General features: G+C 43.8%; 2 protein-coding genes across 2 annotated transcripts in view; one reads left to right on the top strand and one right to left on the bottom strand.

The window, feature by feature from the left end:
• The window catches only part of GPATCH8 (G-patch domain containing 8), a 170,791-nt gene that overhangs the window by 89,261 nt on the left and 58,216 nt on the right, over positions 1 to 23,314 (bottom strand). The gene's annotated exons all lie outside the window — the stretch shown is intronic.
• On the top strand, positions 14,273 to 17,311 carry FZD2 (frizzled class receptor 2). Its single transcript, XM_075846860.1, has one exon. The coding sequence runs from the start codon at positions 14,720 to 14,722 to the stop codon at positions 16,382 to 16,384; it is 1,665 nt and encodes a 554-aa protein (XP_075702975.1). The 5' UTR covers positions 14,273 to 14,719; the 3' UTR covers positions 16,385 to 17,311.

Below are 23,314 nucleotides of genomic sequence, written 5' to 3'. Positions count from 1 at the left end.
ATCAGCTCCCCATACAGTATAATGCCCCCATATCTGCTCCCCATACAGTAAAATGCTCCCATATCAGCTCCCCATACAGTACAATGCCCCCCATATGAGCTTCCCATACAGTATAATGCCCCCCATATGAGCTCCCCATACAGTATAATGCCCCTCCATATCAGCTCCCCATACAGTATAATGCCCCCCATATGAGCCCCCACATACAGTATAATGCCCCCCATACAGTATAATGCCTCTCATATCAGCTCACCATACAATATAATGCCTCCCATATCAGCTCCCCATCCAGTATAATGCCCCCATATGAGCTCCCCATACAGTATAATGCCCCCATATCAGCTACCCATACAGTATAATGCCCTCCATATGAGCTCCCCATACAGTAAAATACCCCCATATCAGCTCCCCATACAGTATAATGCCCCCCATGAGCTCCCCATACAGTATAATGCCCCCCATGAGCTCCCCATACAGTATAATGCCCCCCATATGAGCTCCCCATACAGTATAATGCCCCCCATACAGTATAATTCCCCATCAGCCCCATGCAGTATAATGCCCCCCATACAGTATAATTCCCCCATATCAGCCCCATGCAGTATTATGCCCCCCATCTTATCAGCCCCCCATGCAGCATAATGCCCCCCCGGCATTATCAGCCCCCCATACAGTATAATGCCCCCATATGTGCATAATAGAAAAATAGCATACTTACTTACCTACCCCCGTTCCCACGTCGGGTGGAGGATCCTTTGCCTCCTTCGGTGTGTGCTATGAGTGACTGGGTGCAGACAGGCGTGATGATGTCGCTACGTCCCGCCTGCCTGCGTCGAGCCGCTCAGGGCACAGTGAATGCTGTATCAAGGAGACGTCAGCTCCTTGCTCCAGCATTGAATGGAACCAGGACCTCGGTGAGTGACTCGCGACCCCCCCGGAGGTCTTCACACGAACCCCCAGGGGGACGCGGCCCACAGTGTGTAATGTATTGCGTTGTATTGTGCAGTTTGCGGTGGAGAGAGGAGGGGAGGGCTGTAATTTAACGGTCCCCCCTCTCCACCGCAAACAGCACAATACAACACAATACATTACAAGGCACCACAATACAACACAACACATTACAATACAGACTCTGCAGCTCACCTAGAGTCCTCCGCACCGACTCTTCCAGTGCACTGGCTGGAAGACGTGTCACGTGACAACACAGTCACATGGTACACTAAGTGTACCATGTGACCATAACCAGGAACAAGCCTGCTCTATGGCAACGGGGGCCCGGTCGCAACTGCGACCGCTGCGACCCCTATAGCTACGCCACTGCTTCAGTCCATCATACATTTTTCTACTACTGCTATTGTGGAGAACCTACCAAGCCGAAGCTAAACAACAGCTATGTCAGAGGTGACGCTCTCCTGTGTCATAGATATTGCTGTCAATGCACAACGGGGGCCCCCATGCCTGAGTATGAAGGGAGCACAGGTCTCTCTGTAGTACCATTATAAGTTGTCGTAACGGGGACTGATCGCATCATAACAGCTCTATCATCGTACACAGCATTTTGTGGTTAGGTTATGAACTTGTGTATAGACTTTGCATTGGGCTCCTGTTGAAAAACTACAACTCTGTAGTCTTGCAACAGCAGGAGAGCCACAGGCTGGAGATCACTATTTTAGGTCTATCTACAAGCCCAATAGTTAGTCAGCTGCAGCTGGGTTAAATTATTCTCTTCTCCCAGTCTTAATAGCTGCTCATAGCGCCATCGCTTTAATAGTGAGGTCACAGTCTCATGTAGGGGGCGCCGCACAACCGACACGCAGCCGTTATGCGACTAAAAACCACACGGACATGCTGTTCAGCATGATTGTTAATGGCCACGCGGTTTTTCAAGTAAAACTGCTGTTTGCCTGCAAAATTGTGCAGACAATGAGGGTTTATTCATTATCTATTCATCCATTTCACCAAACAGCATGTCCACGTTGAATTCAGTCTTATCGCGGTGGCCTATACTTGAGAACGTACCCTGATCATATTACAACAGTGTATATTCACACGCTGCGGTAAAGCCGAGGTTTATTGCCGCGAATATTTCAAAATCCATCGCACAACCACAGTATTTTGCGGCAATTTCATTGTTATCACGGCAATAAACCGTGATTTGACCGCACCTTGATTATACCTTAATTGTACTTGTATGGTATAGCATTGATTTTGGTATTTGCTAAGAACACCTTTGAAGGGGTTGTAGAAGATTAGACAAAAACAATTCTGCTTTCGTCTGTATATAGCGCCACCCTTGTCAATAGTCCATAGCTGTGTCTGGTAATTCAGATGAGTCCTAATCCAGGAGCACCTCACCAGCATAGATAATGCCACACACACAGTGCCCTTTGTAGATAGGCTCTTATTGCCCCCTGAAGTTAGTGCCCCCTGTACACATTGCCACACTGTTACTGTAGACAGTTCCACACGGTGCCCCCTGTAAAAATTCCACACAGTGCCCCCGTACATAGTTACCATAGTGCCCCTGTGCATAGTTGTCACAGAGCCCCCTGTAGGTAGAGCCACGTATTGCCCATTGTAAATAGCGCCCCACAGTGCGCCATGTAGACAGTGCCCTCTGTAGATTGTGCCACACAGTGCCCGTGTAGAAAGCGGCAAACAGCCACAAACTCACCTGTCCCCGTTCCCACGCTGTCAACGAGTGACGCAAGCTTGGCCTCTTCTGGCCAGGAACGACGCAGGCTGCGCATTGATATCATCGTGCTGCCTGCATCACAGGAAAAGTGCTGACTGGTGCAACAAGGAACTCTTGCCTTCCCTTGCCAGCGCTGTTTAGGCTTTCAATTGTGTGCAGGGGTCCAGATAGCTGAGTACCACTGCTATATGGAGTGATAGGAGGAGATATAGTGAGGGGTTATATGGAGTAATAGAAGGAGATATAGGGAGAGGTTATATGGAGTAATAAGAGGAGATATAGGTAGAGGTTATATGGAGTAATAGGAGGAGATATAGGGAGAAGTTATATGGAGTAATAGGAGGAGATACAGGGAGAGGTTATATGGAGTAATAGGAGGAGATATAGGGAGAGGTTATATGGAGTAATAGGAGGAGATATAGGGAAAGGATATATGGAGTAATAGGAGGAGATATAGGGAGAGGTTATATGGAGTAATAAGAGGAGATATAGGTAGAGGTTATATGGAGTAATAGGAGGAGATATAGGGAGAAGTTATATGGAGTAATAGGAGGAGATATAGGGTGATGTTATATGGAGTAATAGGAGGAGATATAGGGTGATGTTATATGGAGTAATAGGAGGAGATATAGGGAGAGGTTATATGGAGTAATAGGAGGAGATATAGGGAGAGGTTATATGGAGTAATAGGAGGAGATATAGGGAGAGGTTATATGGAGTAATAGGAGGAGATATAGGGAGAGGTTATATGGAGTAATAGGAGGAGATATAGGGAGAGGTTATATGGAGTAATAGGAGGAGATATAGAAGAGGTTATATGGAGTAATAGGAGGAGATATAGGAGAGGTTATATGGAGTAATAGGAGGAGATATAGGGAGAGGTTATATGGAGTAATAGGAGGAGATATAGAGAGAGGTTATATGGAGTAATAGGAGGAGATATAGGGAGAGGTTATATGGAGTAATAGGAGGAGATATAGGGGAGGTTATATGGAGTAATAGGAGGAGATATAGGGAGAGGTTATATGGAGTAATAGGAGGAGATATAGGGAGAGGTTATATGGAGTAATAGGAGGGGATATAGGGAGAGGTTATATGGAGTAATAGGAGGAGATATAGGGAGAGGTTATATGGAGTAATAGGAGGAGATATAGGGGAGGTTATATGGAGTAATAGGAGGAGATATAGGAGAGATTATATGGAGTAATAGGAGGAGATATAGGTAAAGGTTATATGGAGTAATAGGAGGAGACACAGGGAGAGGTTATATGGAGTAATAGGAGGAGATATAGGAGAGATTATATGGAGTAATAGGAGGAGATATAGGGAGAGGTTATATGGAGTAATAGGAGGAGATATAGGGAGAGGTTATATGGAGTAATAGGAGGAGATATAGGGGGGTTATATGGAGTAATAGGAGGAGATATAGGGAGAGGTTATATGGAGTAATAGGAGGGGATATAGGAGAGGTTATATGGAGTAATAGGAGGAGGTATAGGGAGAGGTTATATGGAGTAATAGGAGGAGATATAGGGAGAGGTTATATGGAGTAATAGGAGGAGACACAATATTGAGAGGTTATATGGAGTTATATGATAAATAGGAGCAGGGCAGATTCTAGATTTTCTGCTGCCTAAGGCGAAAATTGAAATGGTGCCCCACAGTGACATCCCCCTGGCTGTTCTACATCACTAGCAGCCTCCTCCAACTCTTGCAGATGCGCCGTTGTCTTTTACTCCCCTGGCATGCGCAGTGCAGTAATGAAGTCGAGCAGAGTACACCTCGCTGAACGGTGCATGCCTAAGTAGTACCAGGCAATGGCGCATCTGAGAAAGTTGGAGGAGACTGCTAGTGATGTATAACAGCCAGGGGGATGTCAATCAAGCATGGAAAGGTGGCTTTGGAGGCAGGACTATGTTATGTGACTCTTCAGGATAGCAGCACCTCCCCATGACCCTTTAATGAGTAATTAGCATATAATGTGCGCCGTTTTAAAAATTATTTGGAAATATTGTCAGGTCATGTATTACCGCATGGTGGAGGTTCAAGGGGTTAAAGCTACCTGACAGGATCCCATTAAATATAAAACAATTCTATCTGCCCTGTAATTTTGTTATTAGAAATATATCCTGTTTAATTACAGCTCCAGAACCATGCTCATACATATATACAGTACCAGAACAAAGCTCAATACAAATATACAGCACCAGAACCAACCTCAGTACATATATACAATACGAGAACAAAGCTCAGTACATATATACAGCACCAGAACAACCTCAGTACATATATACAGCACCAGAACAAAGCTCATACATATATATACAGCACAAGAACCAAGCTCACTACATATATATACAGCACCAGAACCAAGCTCATTACATATAAACATTACCAGAACAAAGCTCAATGCATATATACATTACCAGAAACTAGCTCAATATATATATACACATACACACACACACATATACACAGTACCAGAGCCAAGCTCAGTACGTAAATACAGCACCAGAACAAAGCTCAGTACATAAATACAGCACCAGAGCCAAGCTCAGTACATAAATACAGCCCCAGAACCAAGATCAGTACATATATACAGCAACAGAACTGCCACAGCGTGGGGTGTGGACCCACTGGGCCGTACCGCGTAGCGGGATAGCAGTTGGCCAAACAGGTATAATGCAATGTCTATAGTTCTGAACGGGTACCCGAGGCAATGTAGACAGTAGCGGTGGATTCAGGCTAAGATGAGGGTCCGACAGTAGACAGACACCCATCGGGGTGCGACACAATAGATGCAGTGGAAGGCACAACACGACTCCAACTCTTGAAGGCACAGATGCACGGTGTCACGGGATACAGGGTACAGGCAGCAGGAACGGTAAACACTGGGAACTGGAAAACACTAGGAGACCATTTGCAAGGACAAACTTAAGGTAACACAACAACGCTCAGGCAAAGATCGAGAGGGCAGAGTCCCTTTTATAGTCCAGAAGCATTCTGGGCTAATTGCAGCTATTCTGCAAATGTGCGTGTACTGTCCCTTTAAGGGCATGAGAGCGCCCTGCGGGAGGCAGTGTGCGGACCAGGAAGTGAGTGCCGGTGTCTCCCAGGAGGGAGATGCCGCTGGGAACTCGCTCGTCCATGGCCGCGGCCGTCAGAGGGTAAGTCAGGATGACGGACCGCAGCCATAGACATTACAAGAACCAAGCTCAGTACATAAATACAGCACCGGAACAAAGCTCATTACATATATACAGCAACAGAACCAAGCTCCGTACATTAAGACAGCACAAGAACAAAGCTTAATACATATATACAATACCAAAACAAAGCTCAGTACATATATACATCCCCAGAACCAACTCAGTATATATATACAGCACCAGAACAAAGCTCAGTACATATATACAGCACCAGAACAAAATTTCAGTACATAATTACAGCACTAGAACCAAGCTCAGTACATAAATACAACACCAGCACAAATACAACTCAATTTAGTGAAACCCCTGTCGTATAAGTTTATACAGAGTAAAACTACAGCTCCCAGCATGGCCCGAACAATGGTAAGGATATGCTGGGGTTTGCTGTTTTACGGGGAAAAAAAACAACATACCACCCATCATATAGATCATACAGTGACTTCAGTACTGATTAGAGGCAGAATAAACATTTACATTAAGTGACTCACCAGTGACGTCTTCTCAGATTCTAGTTGTTCTTTTTCTCTTTTCTTCTCCATCCGGTCCAGAACTCTATGATGACTTTCCCCGGCCAGAGCCCATTTCTGCAGTTTGCCGCTCCGATGTATTCGGCTTCTCAATTTTCAAACATTTCTGCCCCTATAAATGAAGATAAAATTCTCATGGTGCGACACACTATGCCCCTAAATATAAGGGTATGTTCACACGCAGTGTTCTCAGACGTAATTCTTTACGCCTCGAATTACGCATGAAAAACGCCCCTAATACGCCTACAAACATCTGCCCATTGCTTGCAATTGGTTTTACGGTGTTCTGTTCCCACGAGGTGTAATTTTACGGGTCACTGTCAAAATACGGCGCGTAAAAAGATGCCCGCGAAAAAGAAGTGCATGTTACTTCTTGGGACGTTTTTGGAGTCGTTTTTCATTGACTCCATTGAAAAAAAGCTCCAATAATGGCCGTAAAATACGCCGCGAAAAACGCGAGTCGCTACAAAAACGTCTAAAAATCAGGAGCTGTTTTCACCTGAAAACAGCTCCGTATTTTTAGACGTTTTTGGTCACTGCGTGTGAACATACTCTAATAGTGCCATACACTATACCTCTAATTATAATAGCGTTATACACTGTGTCCCACACACACAGTGTTCCCTGTAGATATTGCCCCCCAGAGAACCCCTTGTAGATAGTGACCCCCATAAAGCCCCTGTAGATAGTGCCCCACATAAATTCCCCTGTAGTTAGTAGCCCCTGTAGATAGTGCCCCACATACAGCCCCCTGTAGTTATTGCCCCACATATAACCCACCCTGTAGTTAGTGCCCCACATATAGCCCCCCCATAGATAGTGCCCTACATATAGCCCCATCTGTAGATCGCGCCCCATATATAGCCCCTCCTGAAAATAGTGCCCCACATATAGTCCCCTGTAGAAAGTGCCCCACATATATCCCCCCTGCAGATAGTGCCCCACATATAGCCCCCCTGTAGATAGTGCCCCACATATAGCTCCCCCTGTAGATAGAGGCCCACTGTAGATAATGCCAGTCACACTTTTAAGAGAGGAAAAAAAAACTTTACATACTCACCTGATCCCGTTCCCACGCCGTCCTGTGGCAATGTAGGCCTGCTCTCTTCTGAGCAGGTCTGCTGGAGCTGAACGATGCAAGCGGTGCGATGTCTTCATTGCGCAGCTTGCGTCGTTGAAAGGAGCTGATTGGCAGATCAAGTCAAACGCGATGGCATCATTGCGCCACTTGCGTATTTGCATAAGCGCTATTCAGCACTTATGCATGTAATTGTATCTACGTCCTATAGACGCAGGTACAATTATAGTGCAGGCGGGGGTGGCGGTGGCTCGTTTCAGTTGCGCCGCCGCCCCCCTCAGAGAGGCAGCAGCCTGATGCCAGAGGCTCATCTCGCCTCATGGACGGTGCAGCCCTGAATAGGAGTAGATATAGGAAGTGGTTATATGGAATAACAGGAGAAGTTTTAAGAGGGGTTATATGGAGTAATCAAATAAGTTTTATGGCCTAATATAAGGAGTTAAAGATAATGAGGTAAAAGTTTGTATACTGTAGATAAGGCTGAATTATAAGCAGAAAGTACAAGGGACCTGATTTATTTTATATTGTACAGTTCAATAGGTCTAGGAAGAATTAGACAAAACTTCTAACAAAAGACAAACGAAGTAGAATTAATATGTGTATAGCAGAAATTAAAGGCAGATATTTATCTTAGAACTGATCTCTTCTCTCCCTATCAGCCCCTCAGGCACCCTTTCCACAACATCCTAAAAAGGAGGAGGAGGATATGAGGAAATCTTTATACACTGCCTGAGGGTCTGCAAATCAGGAACAGGACGCTAGCAGCCTATATATAAACAGCAGCCACGTCTCACCCCATACATCACCCCAAGCAGCCTGGGGATAGAGAAAGGTGACAGACTACTTAAAAGAAACAGTCCAGACAAACATTTTAAACTTTAAACCACTGTGTGTCTAAAAATGTATTTGTTTTTGTTTGCTTTAAACTGGCTTGAATATAAAATATGTATTTGAAAGCAATCCTGCGTCTAGTAGATTTTGTTGATATATCTTTGTTTATGGATAAATGCAAATCCTGTTTTTTGCTGGCACATAGGTGTACTTTATTTTTTTAGAGGAAAAGTCACCCATACATATGAGAGAACGGTCAGCAAGCTTCTATTTCAAAGGCAAACAGAGGTTTTTATTTCAGTAGGATTCTGTGGTATTCTCTCTTTATTTCTACCAAATACAGCTCTCGACGGAGCATGGTATGGCAGCACGTGGACCCCAAGTGCCACCATCTCTCCTGCACAAAGTTCTGTGTGCAGGAGGCTTTAACGTCCTGTTCACATCAGCGTTCAGTTTCCATTGATGGGTTCCGTCAGACCTTTTCGTCAGAGAAGCACATCAATGGAAAGGAAAACGAAAACCAAAATTTCCGCTTGCATTACCTTTGTTTTTAATGGTTATGCTTCCGTTGCAAATGGTTTCCGTTTGTCTCTGTTCCGTAAGGTTTCCGTTTTTTGGAGGAATAGCGTAGTGACTGCGCTATTGTTTACTCCAAGAAAACGGTCACCTTACGGAACGGAGACAAATGGAAACCATTTGCAACGGAAGCATAACCATTAAAATCAATGGTAATGCAAACGGAAAGGTCTGACGGAACCCATCAACGGAAACCGAACGCTGATGTGAACAGGCCCGAATCTGCAGGTTTGGTCAAAATAAATCTAATATGTATTTTCAGACTAAGATGGCAGCACCAGCAGGATGTAGGAATAATTTCTGGTAAAACTTGAATCCGGATTTAACAATTATTTCTGATTGACTACTGTTTGTTGCCAAGAAACATAAATTACTCGTCTGGATCTTAGCATAGTCAAACACAGCCAGTCCAACGACAAGGAATACATAAATAGGATTTTGTGAATGCATTATATGTAAAGAAATGCCATAACTCATCTGCTTTGGTTTCACCGGTCTATAATACAACTACAATTTAGAGTCCGTATTATGGCCACAACTACCAGATCCCCCGCAGTTCTGCTGAACCGAGCTAAGGTCCCATCGAACCCTATGGTGATCTATGTTGAGTTCAGTAGGTTTTTAGGGGATCTTAGTGTTGTGGCCTAAATACGAACCCTAAAACGTCCGTATATTATGCCCTTGTGAAATCGGCCTTACAGAATTGCCACCCGAGATATTTTACAAAGCTTAAGTACACACAGAGCTGTTTTCCATCAACACTATGTTTAATATCCTTATACCAATTATTTTGGGAATACCATTCATCTTTGTGAACTGAACCCATAAAATGGTTAATAATGTATACAACCCTGTTAAAAATGACATAATAATTATGCGCTTATTAAGGAAATTGTTTATTTACAACTGAATATTCTGTTGAGCTAACCATTATATCCATTCTCCAACCAAAAACCAATTTTTTTCGGGTGAGTTTAGTTAACATTATTTTCCTAACCTTGTTTAATGAGACCCATACAGAATTCCTAAATTCCCCATTTTTACAATAAGCTTGGTTCCCTATGAATGAGATTCTCCTTTGGTAATGGAGTGTTTACGGTTTTATACTTTAAGAAAGAGGTAAAATGTTTAAAACAACTTATTGATTCTTTCCATCCTGCTTTTACACCTACTCGGGGGCCAAATACTTGTAATATATGGAAGAAGCAAAGAAGCCTGCTTGCATTTAAACTAAGCCTAAGGCCAGATTCACACGAACGAATGCAAACTTGGACGTGAAAAACAGCCGTTTGCACCCATGAGGAACCCGTTTTCACGGATTCCCATAGACTTGAGTCTATCGAAGGATCCGTGAAAACGGACGAAAATAGGACATCTTCTATCTTTCAGCGGACCATTCACACGGTCCATTGAAACAACGACCCTGAAATACATGCGTCCGTGTGACAGCCGTTGTTTTAACGGCCTTCACACGGACGTATACTATGGTCATCTGAATTTGGCCTAAATGATAGCTTATACTGAGATTTCAGTCCTAGTCGTGTGATATTTCAGTTTCGTAAGAGCTTACTGAATTGCACAATATATACAATCAATACTTCTGGCACCAGTTCTACTCCATAGAGGTCAAATAAAAGTTATATAATTTTACTTTAAAAGTAGTCGGACTTTCCATTGAATTCTAAGAAGGAAGAAGACACTTGCACAACTGAAGTCGCAACTTGAGATGCAACTTGCATTACACAACAGAACCATTGTTTAGGTGCTATTCACACAGTGTAGTTTTGATGCCACCCAAGCCAGGATTGGATAGAAAAAGGGAATAGTATAATGCTAGGCCATACACATATGATAGATGTCGTCCAAACATTTGATCAATTGCCAGCTATCTACCACTAAAAATAATCATGGTCAAATCGGCTGAGCATGCATTTTTACTGCTGGGGAAAAGCTGCTGCCAGGCAACTTGGGCAGCGCCAACTCTCCCTGGGAAACAAAGGATCAGACATTTGTAAATCCAATATGTCCGATCCTTGTTTCCCGTGACGACAGTGATGCTGCCCCCATGCAGTCTAGATGGTTAGGACCACTGATATTGGTCTGTGTATGTATCCTCAGTACATATCCTATGGATGTCATAGAGGGGGATCTCCTGCTTTTATCGCTCTCTATTAGCCAGAGTAAAGAGCCGATGCAAAGAGAACTCAGTGCGACCATGTATTACATGGTCATCCTTTCATTTGAATAAGCGCCATATCATAGTTTAAGAGCACATGCACAATACAGACCCTTATACCAAGCGGTATGGTGCACCTGTGAGATACTGTAGAGGCAATGCTTCTAGGTGAGAATACCTCTGTAATACAGCATGTATTTGAACATTAAACTTTTGTCAATGATACGGTCTGAATCCGGAGGAAAAAAAAATGTTTCCTACGTATGAAATCAGAGGTACAGTATGCACGTATGGAATTCTATGGGCACCATATTACAGATCCGCACATGTATGCGTAATGCGACCATGTACATAGGCTGTTATACTTTAGGATCCACTCCTGGCTTTTGCTATATAAAAAAAGCATCAAAAACTGCACATACCTCTCCTACGTATAAAGGACACTCTTTTGGCATACGTCAGGTCAATGGGGCCCTGTGGAAACATTAGACATATGCCCTGGGAGTTCTGCAATGCATCCGCCGAATGTGAACATAGTCTTCACCTGGTCTTAGCCCTAGCCTAAAGGTTGCCAGGAACGATTGGCTGATCGTATATTTTATGCGGCAGTAAAAATCATAGTTGTCAGCAGCACAACTCCCCGTGTATACAGGGAATGTGCTGCCGACAATGATGCAGACTGTATTATCTCAGTTGTCCACATACAGTACAATGATTGCAGGAAAGAATTGTGGGAATAAAAATGGTATCACAGAAGTCCCATGTACATTGACGTGTGAGTGAATGCATAGCTATGCATTGCGACTGCCACACAAGAAAATATTCCCAATCTAGCCCCAGATTTTTTGTAACCTCAGAAACTTTATATAGATACCAGACACCCAGATGGTTAAGTATTTATAGTGAGGGGAGATAAGGTCATTAATGAACAGAAACAATTTGAGGGGGGGGGGGCATTTTTTCCCCATAGTAGTATGATGATCTTTTATTTATTATTACAGTAGTTGTGTCTACTGTGACTGTTATATCAAAGTATGTGTCTGAATGCTTAAAAAAGTGGAGGCAGCTGTCAGATGAGAGCCGCTTTTTCAGCTATAAGGGTATGTTCACACGCTTAACAAAAAACGGCTGAAAATACAGAGCTGTTTTCAAGGGAAAACCTCCTGATATTCAGCCGGTTTTTAATCAGTTAATCCGTTTTTTTAATTGAGTCAATGAAAAACGGCTCCAAAAACGGCTCAAGAAGTGACATGCACTTCTTAGTTCGGGGCGTTTTTTTATGCGCCGTTATTTGAAAATGAGGCGTAAAATCACGCCCAATTGGAACAGAACGCCGTATTTCCCATTGAAATCAATGGGCAGATGCTTCCGATCCTTCAGACGTTTTTCAGACCGTTTACAGCCCGAAAATAGGCAGTGTGAACATACCCTAAGAGAAGGGAACAGCAGTCATCTGAAAACGAATCAGGTCTTTCTTTATGAGCTGGGGTTTGATACAGAGATCAGTACAGGATCAAGTCTGATAAAGTAATGCATATAGTCTGCAGAAAACGTAACAGACCAGCCGTAGGAGTTGGCAAGTTAGTGACTAAGCTTGTCCCACCAATGCTGGCATAAAAGTTACAATTTTTCTGATATTTTTCAAGGATAACATGCAGGGACAAGTATCTTAAAGGAAAGATGCTCAATAATAGATCGATGGGGGCCCCACCACTGAGATCACTAGTAAGTGGGTCCAAGCCCCCCCATTTATCCTCCCAGCACTACCGTGGTGAGGAGGAAGTTGTATACAGCGGAGGATGAGCTTGTGCGTTGGCAATCCATAAAGCTCTAATGTCAGCATCACACACAATTTTGAAGCAGTTTTTGGCTCCGTTTTTTGAGTCAAAAAACAGGAGTGAACACAAAAGAAAGGAAATGTATCAGTCTTTTCATTAAACCCGAGAACGGTCCAAAAACTGCATCAAAACCGTGTGTGTGTGTGATCCTGGACTAATGGAGCAGCCAAGTGAGAGTGTTTGACTGTTTCCGTAAGGTTAAATTCAGACTTTGCAGTGGAGGTGCTGCTATAAAAGCATGTAAAAACGGCATACCGCGATTTGTTGTGCTTTTCGAAGCAGTAATGGTTAAAAAAAAACGCAACCGCATAGAAAAACGCACCAAATTTCACTTTTTTTTTTGGATGGATGTAAACATAGTCTTAGCCGTAGCCCAAAGGTCTTTTTAAGGACCGATGATCGGATGAATGATTGTTTGACAGCTAATCGCATCTTTTATGCGGCAGTAAAAATAAACGTTATCGGCAGCACCTCACCCGCAACGTCTGAATATATCTTCATAGAGTTGTAGTCGGTGGCAGCATGCTCCACCACTTAATGCAAACCTCTCCTTACCACGGTCGTGTAGGAGGGGCAAGGGACTATTGATCAGTGGGGGTCCTATCAGTGAGAAAGGTGGATAAATGTTAATTGTGGGAAAACTGGTTTAGGTTTTGTAGTGGGGGTTATCTTGCAAAGTAACCGAAGCCCCAACAGTAGAAAAATATCAAAATGCTGGTCAGATTGGAGGCAAAGAGATATAATGGATAGTGACAAGAGATCAAAAGACAGGAGCTGATTTTATAAATATGGAATAACACAAGGACAAATATTGTTATTCTCTTTTAGGACACCACAATAACCAGACACATCATCACTTTGCACAGTACCCACCCTCTGAGATCATACATAACAAGAGCCAGGGTGAGTTGTTCATGAACTGAGTGTGAAATAGGATGAGATTAGGGATCAGAGAATGAATTACTATCATCCCAGTAACAGCAGCACATGGTCAGGACTGAGGAGCAGGCAGGGTGCTGGTCTGCTGCACGCCTTATAATGTGGATTTAAGTCACATCGCGTTTGATTGAATGTGTTTTAAGTGATGGAGGGCCGTTCATTGTGCATGGCAGGACGAGAAATAGGATACTGGGCGACTAGCACTTTATGGGATGGGGGTAGGGTTGTAGACTAAGTTCCCTGATCCTATATAGACATGCTGCTGATTATCCAGAGGGGTGCGTTGTCTCTCCCCCCCCCCCCCCTCTCTAGACTAAGCGCTGCAAGCGGATTGGTGAAGTGGGATTTTTGGGGAAGGGTTTTGGGACCTGGGGAGGGGGAAGAGGGCGGTTTCAAGGCGGCCCCTTAGTTTTGGCTTTGAGAGAAGGATCCGGTCCCGGGACAGAGGGCGCCTTGAAACAGATTGTTCAGAAGTGACTGGGGAAGCGGAGCACAAAGGGAAAGTGATCCGAATCAGAACCAGAGAGAGCACGGAGCTGCGGGGACTAGTTCTGAGACGATCGGATCGCAACGACCTGGGAAGGCACAGATCATTGCCCTGCAGGAGTCGCAGCTGAGAACATTAGGGCATAGCCCGGTGTAAAGTGATCCAGCAGCCGAGGTGACACAAGCGGAGCTCCTAGGAGGGGGAGGCTGGAGAACACAAGCACAACTTTGTCTCATCGCAGCAGATCTGATTGTTCCACCTCGAAGTAGACACGTGTGACTTCTCTGCAGCTCTGGATCCAACTCCACTGACTTTACCTCTGAACAGGTGATAAGTTCTGTGTTTTCTTCCTATTCCCTCACCATGCAGGGTGTGCCTAAAGCCACCCTTCTCCAAGTTCTCTGCTCGTCTCTTGCCTTGTGTTTATTGGCCAATGCACAGCTCCATGGTGAGAAGGGCATCTCAGTGCCAGAGCATGGCTTCTGCCAGCCTATCTCCATTCCTCTGTGCACAGACATTGCATACAATCAGACAATCATGCCCAACCTACTGGGGCACACCAACCAAGAAGATGCTGGGCTGGAGGTTCATCAGTTCTACCCATTAGTAAAAGTCCAGTGTTCTTCAGAACTGCGCTTCTTCCTGTGCTCAATGTATGCCCCGGTGTGCACCGTGTTGGAGCAGGCCATCCCTCCCTGCCGCTCCATCTGTGAACGTGCCAGGCAAGGCTGTGAGGCTCTAATGAATAAGTTTGGCTTCCAATGGCCAGAGAGGCTAAGATGTGAAAACTTTCCTCGACACGGTGCCGAGCAAATCTGCGTTGGACAGAACCACTCAGAAGATGGAGGTCCAGCATTGATGACCACTAGCCCGCCGCTGCATGGCACTGTTGGACCGGCGATCTACGCCACGCCTGACCATCCCTTCCATTGCCCTCGGGTGTTGAAGGTACCATCCTATCTCAACTACAGATTTTTAGGAGAGAAGGACTGTGCTGCTCCATGTGAACCTGCTAAGAGTGATGGCTTCATGTTCTTCAGTCAAGAAGAGATCCGCTTTGCCAGAATATGGATTCTTATTTGGTCAGTACTTTGCTGTGCATCGACCTTCTTTACAGTGACCACTTACTTGGTAGATATGCAAAGGTTTCGATATCCTGAAAGACCCATCATATTCTTGTCTGGATGCTATACCATGGTGTCTGTGGCTTACATTGCAGGCTTTGTGCTTGGGGATAAAGTTGTTTGCAATGAGGGATTTTCAGAGGATGGCTATAAAACTGTTGTACAAGGTACCAAGAAAGAAGGCTGCACAATTCTCTTCATGATGCTTTACTTTTTCAGTATGGCTAGCTCCATCTGGTGGGTCATTCTTTCTTTAACATGGTTCCTGGCTGCTGGCATGAAGTGGGGACATGAAGCAATAGAAGCAAATTCTCAGTACTTCCATCTGGCAGCATGGGCAGTACCAGCTGTAAAGACAATAACCATTCTAGCCATGGGGCAGATCGATGGAGACCTTCTCAGTGGAGTTTGCTTTGTAGGACTAAATAGCATTGACCCACTGAGGGGTTTTGTGCTGGCTCCCCTGTTTGTCTACCTCTTCATCGGAACCTCTTTTCTCCTTGCTGGCTTTGTATCTCTCTTCAGAATCAGGACCATCATGAAACACGATGGCACGAAGACAGAGAAGCTGGAGCGGCTGATGGTGCGGATTGGGGTCTTCAGTGTTCTTTACACCGTACCTGCCACAATTGTCATTGCATGCTTCTTCTATGAGCAGGCCTTTAGGGAGCACTGGGAGCGTAGCTGGGTGAGCCAGAACTGCAAAAGCCTAGCCATCCCTTGCCCACTGCAATACACCCCACGCATGACTCCAGACTTTACAGTCTATATGATAAAGTATCTCATGACCCTCATTGTTGGCATCACATCTGGGTTCTGGATCTGGTCAGGCAAAACTCTCCATTCATGGAGAAAGTTTTACACCAGGCTTACCAACAGCAAACACGGCGAGACAACTGTGTGAGAACTGAGGCGTTCATAATGGGGCCTGGAACCAACTTGGACTACACGTTTTCCAGAATTTCCTCCAATTTCTTGTCACTCCATGCTGTGTATGCAGATCTCTCTACGATACATTCGGGCACATCTTTCTGGAGTTGTAATTAAGACTGTAAATAGAATTTTTTTTTGTAAATTATATATTTCTATTTAAAATATAGGGTTAAAATTGGAAAAGTACAGCAAAGATTCCATGGAATAAAAGACCCTTCTCCTTCCTTTCTCAAACATTTTCATTGACTTGACTGTGCCTTGTGAGAAATGGAGATATTTAGCCTGCAGTCTGTTTGTTTTTGGCTCTTCCTGGATATTATATACAGTATTTTTATTATTTTTTTTTATATGGTGCCCTGCTAAACCATGGAATTTGTACTAGTTTTATATAAGCCAACCAAAGAACTCCTCTTAGTATACGTGTGTGCATCTGTTGGTACATCAACACCTCCACCGATCACTTACTGCTGCTGTAGTTTGTCGGTATGACACAACTGGATTATTGAAGGGGGGTTTATTCTTCTAATACTCTAATCCCCTGCTCTTTGCCTAAATCACAACAGACTTTTTTTCCCCCCTTTTATTTGTGTTTGTATAGTACAATATGCAAAAGGACAGACAGTCCAGCACACCTCTAGACGATACCAGTTGGCTGGAGACAATTTGTTGATATACAGGTGTTTTTATGGTACAGATCCAAAATTTTTTTTGTTTTTTAACGTGTGTTGAAAATGGAGAGGGACGTGTCACTTGTAAACCTTGCTCACTATCTTGGGTTTTAATACGAACCAGCATTCCCTCCATCCTGAATACATATTGATTTGTTATTAAATATGTTGATTTTTATTAATTTTGAAATTAAAAATGACAAAATATTTTTGTTAAGAACCACAAAAAAGTCAGCGCTTTCCTCTTTTATTCTGTATCTGTCTGTGGGTAGCTGCATTAAAAGAATCAAAATGAACGATCAACGCGGAGAATGAAACCTGCCAATTTTCATCATATATGGGACTTCAAGTCCAACTCCAATACGGGCCAATGCTCAGACCTGAACATCCACAATGTCTGGAAGTCCACAGGTTGTTTAGCTTTTTTTGGCTGTATTCCCACATGCAGTTTTTGGTGCCGTTTTTTGAGCCAAACACAGGAGCGCACATAAAATAGAGAAGTATATGGGGGTATTTACATGGTCTGATAATCTGCATAAAAATATCTGCAACTGAAACTGATTGGCACGAGGATACACGTGCGGATTTTCTCTATTGTAATTCAATGTAATTCAACCTGGGCTTTTTAAGCGCGGACTCGGCACCAATAATGAGCGTGCTGCATATTTTAAAATCCGCAGCGTGGTCATTATTCTGCATAGACTTTTTCTGGAGTGTAAAATACTCCATTCCCATGCATTGCCGGTGGAAGGCTAGCAGATTCTGTCAGGATTTAGGTCCACGCCTGACAGAACCACAATGTGTTCACATAGCTTAAGTCTTTTCCTATACTTTTGGATCCCCTCCTGGCTTTGGCTCAAACTGTAAAAGTAAATCCAGCCTTAGTTGTATCTTCACACCATACATACGTTAAATTCAGATTTTATTTAATTTCCATAAACCATATCCGAAACTTTGTACTTATACTCTGTGGATTACTGGCAGCATTTCATTCTAAGGTGTATTTTACGTTGGTTAGGAGTATAAAATTTTGTGGGTTTTTCAATCAGACATTGGGGTGAGTGCACACTGTCAGGTTAAAGTTATTGGTATGTAAGGCACTCGGACAACTGGATCTTTGTACCATCCCAGGGAAGAAGAGGTGTTTCCCAATCACGGAAGTGAGTCCGCAAATGTCCACGTCCTGTGATTATAATCGGAGGTTGTTTTATTGCTCAAATCCGTATTTCCACCACTAAAACACCATTGCATCTGGATTTGAAACCAATCTAAAAGTTTTGTTTGTCCCTGCACCATAGCAATTGGAAAAGCCTGTGTAAAGAGAGACTACAAGTATTAACACTGTAAACATCTAACTTTCTGTAGGAGATGTCATTAAAGCATACCTCCACCTTCAGTGAAGAACTATTATAGAGGAGGAGTGTGCTCTATAATAGTTTTTGTAAATCTGTTGTATTTCTGATTTGGCTTGTAGTAGAAACACGGACTATGTAACGTCCGTGCTGCCGGCTGCTCATAACTCTGCAGTTAGGGACAGAGCGTTCTGCTTATCTCCATGGCTCCCCTATCCAGAACGGCTGTTAGCGCTATAGGATTCTATAGCACTGGCGGTAGTTCTGGATACAAGAGGCATGGAGACGAACTTCCCACTGAAGAGTTGTGAGTAGCCGGTGGCACGGATCTTACATAGACCGTGCTTCTACTACAAGCCAAATCCGTAATACAAGGTGTTTAGAAAAATGATAGTGCACACTCCTGCACTATAAACTTTTTTCACTGAAAGTGGAGGTCCGCTTTAAAGTGTTATTTTGTTGGCACATCGCTCATGAAAGTGATCACTTGGGGGAGATTCATATAAATGGTAGCAAAGTTAACTTGGATGATTGTCTGTAAACATAAAATATACATTTTCAGAATGACAATATTGGTTACAAACATTTTTAAAATACGGAGGTTAACTTCACCGCTTTACTGAAAGCCGATCAATTAGGTTTATTAGCAACAGAACTGGCTAACCTAGAAAGCATATACTATTAATAATACAAATGTATATACTGCAGGTAAATATTACTATTTGTCATCACTATAAGACACTTGATACTAATGGTACATAATTGTTTTGCTACTTTACTAGTTGCATATCTTACGGTCACGTTTAAAGAAAGTCACTGCCCACGAGCGATAGCGAAGTATCGTTCTTGTTCTTTGTTAAAAGTTCTATATCGAACGCCAAAATGTCTATGTATGTACGGGAGATTGTTCAAATGTTTGTCTGAGGGATCATTCTAATGTCAAAGGTGAAATTGTGTTCCTTACATTAAGGGTTGCATAAGTTGACACAAGCCTCCATCATCCTAAGTTTGTAAAAGATACCCCAGCACATATTACTTGTGTAATACAGCTGTGCCAGCACCCACAGAATTCAATATTTGTGCTGCCGCCATAAATTAGAAATCATCTTCTAATGTGACGTAAATTTATGTCTGAAGCTAAAAACGGTTGATTCTGTGAGCTCAGATCATCAATTTCTGGAATTAAACAGCATAAAGGGGTTCTCCGGGACCTTTATATTGATGGCCTATCCTTCGGATAGATCATAACTATCAGATTGGTGGGGTCCGAGTCCCAGCACCTCTACCAATCAGCGGGCTGAAGGGGCTGTGGCTATAAATGCCACAGCCTCTTCATAGTTCACCAGGCACAGGGCCGTGCCCTTCGGTAGCAGCTGTGCCTGAGATTGTAGTCCCATTCAAGTGAATGTAACTGGGTTGCCGAGAACTGCAATCCCAGGCACAGCAGCTACCGAAGTGTACGGCGCGGTTCGTAGTAAACCTGACATTCAGTCAGCTGATCAGTGGGGATTCCAGGGAGTCAGACCCCCACCGATCTGATATCAATATAAAATAGTCCCAGAGAACCCCTTTACATCTCTCTAGCTCAGCTCCAGGTACTGGATATTTCTGACACAAAGAACCATTGATTTGAATTACATTTCGGTGAGACTGGCTGACAAACCTTTATAGGCAGGGAGCCAATGTCGGCGTGGGAATGAAGGATCGGGCATGTTGGATTTCAATCCTTTGTTCTAGCGGTAGATAAGCCTATTCTCCTGAGCGTGCATGTATATGGGAGCATTAGGAGACCTGTATGAGCACCTTTTGGTAAAGCATTTCACAAATACCTGCAGTTTATCATGAACCTGTCCAAGAAAGAGACATTTAATTTCTTATTTTACTAGATGTTCATGTATTATTATGTATTCGTTATTGCTAAATACTTATTTTCCATTTATTTGCTTTCAAACAAAAAAGTAGGCTGGGCAAAACTGGATCACAATAAAAGCAGTGCTTAATGTTTGTTTTCTTGATCATACACAATTAAAGTTTATCCGATCAAGGGAGTAAATATAAAAAACCAATCAGACGTACTACTCTTGTGCGTGTGCTCTCCATGTCTTGGGAAAGGTCGTCATGGTTAAACCTACCACAAATTTTGTGAGGCTCAAAATTTGGTTTGGAAAAGCCAGCTGCCCACATACAATTGTGGCATACAAGGGAATGAACAAAAAGGAGGCGCTTTGTGCATCTCTGCAGCGCACTCGGTGCCCATACCTAACATGTGCAGACATATTGTAGGACTTTAGGCTGTTGCCTGTTGGTAGGTAATACTTAGGCCCAAACAACTACCTGTGAACTATTAGATAGAGGGCAGTAGATTATAGGTAAAAAATAAATATCAAGTTAATATTCCCTTTTGAGAAAATATATTAAAAACAAAATGAAAGTAACGGTAAAAAGAATAAAGTGATATAAATACAAGCACCAATCTGTTCTGAGATGGGGAAAACACTTAACATACACTAGACATTTATGGCAAACCCACAGGATATGTCATGAATGTCTGATAGATGCGTGTCCCTCCTACATACAGAACGCGGGTCACCTGGCCCCTGTCCCATCTGATGCGGCAGCCGCTGCCCGCCGGTTTCAGGTGGGGGACTAAGTAGAAAGGTGGCCATGCATGCGCTCGGCTCTCTCCATACTGCTCTATAGGGGGGATTCACACGAACGTGTATTGGGTCCGTGCGGGCCGCGTGGTTTTCACGCGCCACACACAGACCAATACAAGTCTATGGGGCAGTACAGACAGTCCGTGCTTTTTGCGCAGCGTTTGTCCGCTGCGCAAAAAGCGCGACATGCTCAATATCTCCGCGTATTTCACGCACCCATTGAAGTCAATGGGTGCGTGAAAACCACGCAGGTCGCACGGAAGCACTTCCGTGCGAACCGACTGTTTCGTGCACCAGCTGTCAAAAGGATGAATGTAAACAGAAAAGCACCACGTGCTTTTCTGTTTCCAAACATCCAAACGGAGTGTCTTTGAGATGAGCGAACCCGGACAACTGAACCGAACTTCACCGGGTTTGGCCGAACTCGTTCTGACTTACCGATAACTCTCGGCTTCTTCCTCCAGTCTGACCTCCCGGGATGACAATTCAGTCCAAGTGACAGCTCCAGCCAATCACAGGCCAAGCACAGGCTGCAGCGGTCACATGGACTGCCGCATCATCGAGGGAGGTGGGGCCCGATGTCAAGAGAGGCGCGTCACCAAGGACGCGTCACCAAGGCAACGGCCGGGAGGGAAGTTCTCGGTAAGTACGAACTTTTTCTTTTAACAGGTTTCTCGATATTGTGATCGGCATTCACTGTCGAGGGTGCTGAAAGAGTTAACTGCCGATCAGTTAACTCTTTCAGCACCCTGGACAGTGACTGACGTCGACTAGACTCATCTCTATGATGGCGGCTGCGCGAAAATCACGCAGCCGCGCATCATACACGGATGACACACGCAGCTGTCAAGTGTTTTTTGCGCGCGCAAAAACGCAACGTTCGTCTGAATAAGCCCATAGGGGCACTGCTCGGATGTTTCTTTAACTCCCAGAATTAAAAAACAAACAAAAACTCTTTAAAACGCTAATGTATATGTACTACAGAAATACACCCTGGCCCCTTGGAGACACAACCAATTTTTTGGTTTTCTGTTGTTGCATTTCAAGAGCCACAACGTTAAGCTGTCATTATTACTACACATGACGGCACTGGGGAGAGGGTTGAATCTTCAGTTTTTCATGGCATTACACAGTGGGTGAGAAGATACGCAAGGAATCTGAAAAACATATTCACCTCTTAAGGACAAAGCGGTTTTATATATTGGTTTTGTGTTTTATCATCACAGCATTTTTTTATTTTTCTGTTGACAAAGCTGTATTAAAGGGCTTGTTTTTGCAGGACAAGTTTTAGTTTTTAATGGTACAATATAATGTAGTGGGAAACTGAATAAAAAGTCTTTGTGGAGTGGAATTCGCTAACAGGGCATTGACCGAGCGTTAAAAACGACATGTTAACTTTATTCTGCGAGACAATACGATTACAGCAATACCAAATTTGACTGCGGCATCTGAGGGGTTAAAAGGCTAGGATCAGCGCTATCTCAGATTCCAGCCATTGCTGGAGGGTGACAGCAGTTTGAAACAGCCGTAACCCGCCGTGTATGGCTCAGGTCCTGAGCTCGCGCTATCTTGTGGTAGCTCATATTTGACATAACTGTATATCAGATGTCAACAAGGGGTTAAGGCCCCATGCACACGGCCGTGCCCGTAACCAGCCGCATTTTCAGGCCACGTTCTCATACAAAGTATGGGAGCATGGACCGTGAAATGCAAAAGAACGTACATGTTCCATAATTTTCGGAACATTCCTACGGCACTGACACCCATTTGTAGCTATACGGAATGGTGTCTGCGGCCAATAGAACGGAATGGGTCCGTAATTGCGGATAAAACCTATGGTCGGGTGTATGAGGCCTCAGGCAGAGCTATGATGAAGGACTACAGATCGGCTGCATTGCGTATTGAAAGTGTGAGGTAGTCTGAAATCTACCTCCGGTCTAATCAAATCTCAGGTTACTGCTCTGCCCTCCCTTGATTTACACTGCAGCTCTGCTTCATCAGATTGTCTGATGTGTATAAGCATAAGCTCACAGGAACTCCATGCATGGAGAGCTATAATGAGAATAATAATAATTATAAAACTACAAACAAACCTCCATTCAGTACAAGATTATGAGGTGACTGCCACAAACTGAGCCAAAAGAGCCTCAAAAAGCAGGATCCTGCCTCAGTGCCCATTGACTACTATGCACTTTTCTAAGAAGTTTCCTTGCATTATCAGACA

This window comes from Rhinoderma darwinii, chromosome 13 (genome assembly GCF_050947455.1).
Source record: "Rhinoderma darwinii isolate aRhiDar2 chromosome 13, aRhiDar2.hap1, whole genome shotgun sequence".
NCBI lineage: Eukaryota > Metazoa > Chordata > Amphibia > Anura > Rhinodermatidae > Rhinoderma > Rhinoderma darwinii.
This window is presented reverse-complemented; position numbering and strand designations above follow the sequence as displayed.

What these genes read in the sequence shown, in the direction of transcription:
- FZD2 (XM_075846860.1), top strand. Translation starts at nt 14,720, where the DNA reads ATGCAGGGTGTGCCTAAAGCCACCCTTCTCCAAGTTCTCTGCTCGTCT.